At 30.9% G+C, this 8,063-nt stretch overlaps 1 protein-coding gene across 1 annotated transcript; it reads right to left on the bottom strand.

The window, feature by feature from the left end:
• Window positions 1–6,099: 6,099 nt before the first annotated feature.
• On the bottom strand, window positions 6,100–6,687 carry LOC129614879 (uncharacterized). The gene has a single exon (XM_055529831.1). It carries the CDS (start codon window positions 6,685–6,687, stop codon window positions 6,100–6,102), a length of 588 nt encoding a protein of 195 aa, XP_055385806.1.
• Between the last annotated feature and the right edge of the window lie 1,376 nt (window positions 6,688–8,063).

Below are 8,063 nucleotides of genomic sequence, written 5' to 3'. Positions count from 1 at the left end.
TTCACGTTCCCTTTGAGGAACGATGTGAATCTGTGTAAGGTATTTACATTTTCAGATATGTCATTTAGATTTATTTCTTGTTTATTTGTATTTATTCTGCTGCGAAAATCAGCAACCTTATTCTCTTTGCCTCTTAAATATTCTATGTCGAACTCATATTCATTTAACCTGATTTTCCAACGTTGTAATTTGGAATTGGGTTCCTTGAGTGAATGTAACCACGTAAGTGGTTGATGGTCCGTTCTAATAATAAATTTAGTGCCATATAAGTATGGGCGAAAGTGTTTGGTTGCCCAAACGATTGCGAGAAGTTCTTTTTCTATCGCAGAATAACGAGTTTAATGCTCGTTAAGAGTTCGACTTGCAAAGCAAATTGGGTGTCCATCTTGTGACAAGACGGCACCAATTGTAAAGTTTGAAGCATCTGTTGTTAGTATAAATTGTTTTTTAAAATCTGGATACCTTAAAGTCGGATAATTCGTTATAAGTTCTTTTAATTTCTCAAAAGACAAAATGTAATTTTGGTTATGAATGTCAATTTTTTTATCTTTTTTCAAATAATTAGTCATGGGCTTAGCTACCGCAGCGTAATCTTTTATGAATTTGCGGTAGTACCCCGTAATGCCAAGGAAACTTTTTATCTGTTTTCTAGTCGTAGGTAGTTTGAGTTCTTTGATAACCCTCACCTTATTGTCATTAGGCTTTATACCATTAGGCGTCAGGGTATGACCCAAATACTCAGTATTTTTTGAAAAGAAATTGCATTTGTCAATCTGTATTTTTAAATTGTACTGTCTTAGTCGTTTAAATATAATGTTTATTGCTTCCAAATGTTCCTGTAGAGAAGTCGAAAAAATCAATATGTCGTCCAGGTAAACGACGCAAATTTTATTTATTAAATCTCTTAAAACATGGTTCATGACGCGTCGGAAGGTAGCGGGGGCATTTTTCAGCCCAAAGGGCATACGAAGAAATTCGTAGTGGCCCTGGGGGGTCGAAAATGCCGTTTTGCACCCATCCTTTTCATCTACCAAAATTTGGTGGAACCCTTTCGCCAAGTCCAAAGTGGTAAAGTATTGAGCTCTACCCAACTTGTCAAAAAGGGAGTCCATATTCGGAATAGGAAATTTGTCGTCCGTTGTAATTTCGTTCAATTTCCTATAATCGACTACGATTCTCCACTTAGGTTTACCTGAGTTATCCATTTTCTTTGGAACCACCCAGATCGGAGAGTTATATGCGGAATTACTAGGTTGGACTATACCTTGAGTGATCATTTCTTTTACTTGTCTCTCTACTTCAATTTCATGTATTTTAGGAAAACGATATGTTTTCGAATATATTGGTCGTGAATGTTTTGTTATAATTTGGTGTTTTACTTCGTTTATATGTGTAAGAGTATCTCCCTCTTTATAAAATAAATCATTATTTTTTGATAATATCCCTTTTATAATTTTACATTCTTTAGTGTTCATATGTTCAGTTCTTAAATTTTCAAATAAATCACAATGGTTCATATTTAAAATTTCTAATTGGAAAACTTCATTATATGGGCAAGCATATTTAAATTTGGTTTTAATACCATTAACTTCGATCGCATTTTCTAATAAATCGATCCTGGCACCAATTGGTGTAAGCACATTTTGGCCTAAAATGGCGTCGAAATTTTTATTCTTTAAATTAAAAACTTTCCAAATCATCGTTGTATTTTCGTTAAATTCGGAAGGAGTTTTCGTGATAATTTCACGCTGTATAATTCTATGTCCCATTAAGGTAGCTAAATAAATGGGCGTTTTTAATTGCGATTGCCTTTCTACTGGAAAAATATTTGGATTTATTATTGACGTAGCAGCACCAGTATCTATAAGACAATTAATTTTCATATTTTCTATGGTAAGTTCTGCTATGGGTAATTGGTGGTGAGGTGTGAAGTTCGAAAATTTTCTATGTTACGCGAGTTTTCCGTATTATTATTACGTTGGCTTGAGTTATTATTGTGGTTGGTTGTATTATAATCGACCTCCATTGGTTCATAATTTCGATTATCATTTCGCGCTCTATTATTATCAAAATTAGTATTTCTATTTGTATTTGTGTCATTTGGAAAAAAATTTTGAGAATTTCGGCTATTATTCGAAAAAAAATTTCTATTAATTTGGTTATTATTCGAAAAAAAATTTCTATTATTTTGGCTACGATTACCGCGGTCGTTATTATTATTATTAGAGAATTGGCTGCGATAACCATGGCAATCATAATTGTTATATCTATCGCGGTTATTATTTTGAATGCTGTTACTATTATTATGAAAATTATTATTATAACATAATTGTTACCGCTATTAATTACTATTTTGAAAATTGCTATTGGAACGAGTTGACCTAGCATTTACACTGGAATTACTACGACTAACCATAATTCCGGTTTGTAATAATTCGTTATAAGCTTCGTCCAAGCTTTTAACATTTCTTGTTCTTAAATAAATAGAGTCATTCCTATTTATTTTTGAAAGGAATTTCCCCAATATACTACTTTCATTACACGTCGGTTTGTAATCAATAGGTTTTAGAGTATCTAATTGGTACTTATAATTTAGTTTATCTAATATATTACTAAGATCGTGATAAATTTGGCTTACCGTTCGGAATTGGACTTTTTCTGCTTCTTCTTTCAATTTTAGGTATGTTTCTTGTACCCCAAATGATTTGATGAGCTGTGCTTTTATTTGTTCCCATGTTGCCTCGTTGAGTCTCCTAATGGATATCGCCGCTGGCCCTTGGATTTTTCCGAGCAATATCCTCAGTACATATTTTTTGTGTTCTGCGTCGGTTAACATCGCTGTTAAAGACTCCACTTCGTTGATGAAACTGGATACCTCGTAGTGTCCAGTACCGGTGAATTCTGGGACACTTCTGGCTTCCCTTACCACATCACTTAAGGTAAAGCCTGAGAGTACCATTTTATGATTATTATTTTGTATTTTTAAATGTTGAAGTGTTAATGCAATTCCGTCTAAATCAGAATCGCTCATTAAGTATAAGTAACAGGTTATTTATTTCTTTTTACCGATAAATACTTGAAAGTAACACTGTTCACTTTTTATAATAATGATAATAACCCGAATACAGTATAGTAAAATGATTGTTTTTTTGTAATTCACTACTTATTTTTTTTATTTATTTTTTTTTTTCAAAGTTAATAAAATATTGTTTTCGCGAACTGTTTTTTATTTTTTTTCTTTTTTATTTTTAACTGTATTTCGATTTGTTATTTTTGTTTTATTATATGGAGCAGTGTCGGTATCCTACCGACTGCGCCACTTTTGTATTATTTGTTATTTTAACAAATCACAAAAAAAGTTCCTGTTACTTTTTATTAATTAATTTCCTTTTTCTTCGATTAATTAAAACAATTTTAATATTAATTGTTATATTTTTTTTTATTTTTATTTATTAATTTCTTTTTCTTTTAATTATTACAAAAAAAATAAAACTTAATTTAATTATATATCCACTTTTTCAAAAATTATTTAATATTCTTTTTTTTTTTCTCTCGCTTAATAAAAAACTTTTTTATTCAAACTTAATTCTTTGACAATCAATTTTCGATTCCCAATTTTTAAGAAAAGAAAAATTAAACCAAGTTATAATTTTTCCTTGCTTTTACAAAAAATATTTAAAAGCAAAATTTGTTTTTACTTTTTTCTTTTTTTATTTTACATTAGAAAACCAATTTGCTGAAAAGAATTATTTTTTAGATTTTTATTTTTTTAGAAATATTTTCACACGAAATTATTAGATTTTTATTTTTTTTAGAAATATTTTCACACGGAATAGTTTATTAAGCGATAATTTCAATGCATAAATTTTATACAAGAAACAAAAAAACTATATTAAATGTTTGTAATATTAGATTCTATTTTTATTAGTTATGTAACATAACTCTTAGTACGACGGCTTAAGCCAACATGTGTGATTTAAATAATAAAAAAACAAAACGAGAAAAACAAAAAGTATATTTTGAGTTATATTGAAATGCGATATATCATTAGAAAAAACAAAATAAAGAAAATAAAAAGTATCGCTTAATTAGTATTGAAATTTTGTCTATACTGGAAGAGGATATATAACTCAAGCACTACTAAAATCTTTATTAGTCATTTTTATACCTTGCACTTCGTGAAGGCTCTATTCTCTTTGGTATGGAGTTTGTAACCACTTAAACAAGTCATCTCCGGTGTGGACATATGTCATACATATATTCTTGCTCAGCGTAAAATTCTGCATCGATTCAGACATGTCCGTCCGTCCATCCGATCGCACGATAACTCAAAAACGAATAATGCAGTCGAAACCAAACTTACACAAGTTTTTTCTTTTATGCGAACGACGGTTGCTATTGTAATTGGACCAATTCGGCCAACGGGTTCGAGTAGCTGCCATACAACTGAAAGAGTTTTTTTCAAATACTTCAAAAGTAATAGAGATATTTATATCAAATTTTGCAAGGATGTGTCCAATTATACTTCACATATGTTCTAAAAATTTTTATAGGAATGGCTGCACTGGTTCATGTAGCTGCCATACAACTCCGAACGTTAATTTTAAATATTTGGAAAAATATTAAAGTTAGTTTCATGAAACTCGGTCATCGTATGCCCACTTATAGGTCAGACATCATATTCGTGAAGTTTCTATCGAGTGGTTTGACAGGTTCAAGTAATTTAGCAGTCAAAGTTATTTCTAAATGTTTCAAAAACTAATTTTTAAATACAGATTGTCAAAATGGAGGGTATTATTCAGTCGCTTTATACCGACTGAAACGTTTTTACTTGTTTTAATTTGGACCATAAGCTTGCTGTATGTTTTCTTCCTCACCAGAAGTTTACCATTTTTAAACCACACAAGCTGCCTAACTTTTGATCTTTTCAGATCTCTAGCTATTTTGTACAGATAATTGATGTAATTTTTTAATTTGTTATTCACAAAGATTCTATTCGCTGCCGTACTAGACTCTGCAAAAACCTCAAAATTTGTTAGATGCATTTTTTTTTTTGGCTGACAATTTTTTTTCTTTATTTATTTTACAAGTGAAAAATTACAAAATCTTGGAGATTACATATAATAAAATTAAAACGATATTAATTTTAGATCTTAGCTTAAGCTGTACTTTTAACAAAATTATAATAATTATCGATTTCAAAATAATGTACATACATATCTTAAAATAATTTATTCCCTGCTTACGTTAATTTTTACAAATATTAAAAAATTTATATAAACAAACAAATAGTAAATAATCGAAAATATTTAGCTAAGAAGAACTATTATATTCCAAATTCAAAAACGTTTTAAAGCTAACACAGAACGCATATTATTCTACTATTGTTATATGTATATTTTTTTATTCTTCTTTTGAAAAGACAAACATTTTCCACCTTAAGCTCCGTTGACTTGTTATAAATTTCAAGGCAATTACAAGGACAAAATTATTCTTTCTTTTGATTTAGTTCTAAAAAAACTCAAGTAGAATTTCAACCTATTTCTGGTTTTATGAGCATGAATCTCTATATTTCTACTCAGAATAAAATTATGCTTAATAGAATTATATATTAATTTGAATGCTATTTGAATGTATATGTATATAGCTCTTCTTACATAAGATATCTAAACTTAAATTCCGCTCGTCATATAGCATATCACTGGAATACCTAACAGGAAGCCTCTTTATGGTTTTAATTGCTTTCTTATAAACTACATTTAATTTAGCCAAGACGGTTTGTGATGCCCTACTCAATAAAGGATTTAAGTAAATTACTTTCGACAAAATATAGGAAGTAATATAAAAGTCAGCAGACAAGTAAGTACATATATTCAAAGTTGCCTGAGGATAAAAACATGGAGTGAAATTTTTTTAATTACAAGTTCCATATGTCCTACCCATTTTTGCGCACTATCATAGACCAAACCTAAACAATTGAATGTTTTCAACACTCCAACAGCAACAACACCATATTGAACAAAAATATCTCCAGTTCCTCTATTACCAAACGCCATAATTTTCGTTTTCTCAATATTTTACAAAAGTTCGTTTCTTGCGTCAGTTATCCACCGTTAATAGATCTTCAATTGCATCCTTGAAATTTGCCTTGTTGGTTACAGCATATTTCAAAACCGCGTCGCCTACATAAAGTTGAATAGATCCTTTCAAGTTTAATTTTCCTATATCATTTGTATATGTTTTAAGTGAATCGGAACCCAAAATAGATCCTCTAGGAACTCCTTTTCTTCGGTACACTGCAACTTTCCCCGATTCGCACATTGACGATCCATCTGTAAGAGCGAATGAATTGAATCCGATGTCCAAAAAGACGCAAGCAACGCATTTACTACTATCCGAGTTTATTGATATAAAATCTGCCAGACTGAGACACGCTGCAGTAGTGCTGAGCTTTGTTTCAAAGCCATATTGTTCCCTATGAAGACCATTGTTTCTCAAGAAATACGTTAGACGGTTTTTCGCCATCATTCCAAATGCTTTCGATAGTGCAAGTAAAGCCGCGATTGGTCTATAGTTCGAAAAATTATTTTTTGCACCACCCTTGTGAACTGGAGTTACTATGGCCCTCTTCACTGATTCTGGGAAACAAGATATCTCAAAACACCTTTTTATTAATTTTACCAGCATTTTCCGCAAAGGTCCGCAAAATTTTTTGTTTAATTTTACCGAAATTCCAACACATTCAGTTGTTGTTGCCGAGTTAAGTGAAAAAATCCCATTTTTCACCTCTTTCGCATCAGTAGGCCACATATAAAAACTAGAAGAAATTGTTGACTTAAAGTGGTTTATATACATCTGATCGACCGAATCTGCTGGAATATCAATTCTTTCAATAACATTCACAAAGGAATCATTAAAACATTCAGCAATTTCGCCTTCCTCGGAAACTGCGGTTATCAAGTAATTTCGTATTTCATATCAGTATTTTTGAGGTTAAGAACTATCTTTTTGGACTCACCAAAAAGATAGTTTTTGGTTTTTTGATGGTGGAAGTTCGAGATAAATATCCATCTCGTTAGTTGTAATGTATATTTTTACCCCTGATATTTCAATAGTTTTAATATATTTTTTTTGCTTAATTTTTTGCAATTCAGCTAGGATCGCGCCACTAGTTGGAGTACTTCTTGATGAATTCATGATAGTTAATTTTCGTTTAGCTCATTTTCTTCCGGATAATCGCTGATTGATGTGTCACTCAGCAACGTTATATAAAAATCATCCTCATTATGTTCTATTTGAAACGTGTCTACTGTTGCGTAGATACACTAGAGACAGGAAAATTTAGTTGTAATTGTTTTTCACCTTCTTTTGTGGATGATCGAAGTGCTCGTTTTAAAGGTTTTTTTCTACTTTAAATACAAACACTTATAACATCGTTCGAATCCATTTCAAACACTCGTGCATTTGCTACATTTATAGATTTCTTTGGCTTTAAACATGCTCTCTGTTAAGCTAATTATATTGTTCTGTCTCGTATTAGCGATTCGTTTAATAGTTCGACATAAATTAGTCAACTAGAACCGCTCTGTGTGGCTTTGAAAAACGAGGCTCTTCAACTATGAACTGAAGAACTGAATGGAAAGTTAACGAATGAGAAACATGGGCAAATTACAAACAATAAGTCTAATGATAGTAGTCATAAAGAAAAAGACGTTACACCACAAGAAAAGCTGATAAGATCAATCTAAAACACCTAAACACATAAGGAAGAACTCGCCAGAGCAACATTGGATCCTAAAGTAAAAGAGGTCCAATAAAAAAAGAAAAAGCCGAATCATTTCCGATGTTCCTGATCCTAAAAATCGAGGCGATATCACGAAAAACTCTAAGCCGCCTCCAGTAGTCATAAGTAATGTAGTTGACTATAGTCAGTTAGAGTCAACTTTAAAAAATCGGGACATCAATTATAAAGTTAAAATGATGAATAATAATCAATTGAAGTTTATTGTGGATTTAAAAATGGATTTCAGGAATCTTAACAGAGTCTTGAAAGGATCTGGACT

This window comes from Condylostylus longicornis, unplaced genomic scaffold (genome assembly GCF_029603195.1).
Source record: "Condylostylus longicornis isolate FDR11 unplaced genomic scaffold, ASM2960319v2 ptg000125l, whole genome shotgun sequence".
NCBI classification, from domain to species: domain Eukaryota; kingdom Metazoa; phylum Arthropoda; class Insecta; order Diptera; family Dolichopodidae; genus Condylostylus; species Condylostylus longicornis.
This window is presented reverse-complemented; position numbering and strand designations above follow the sequence as displayed.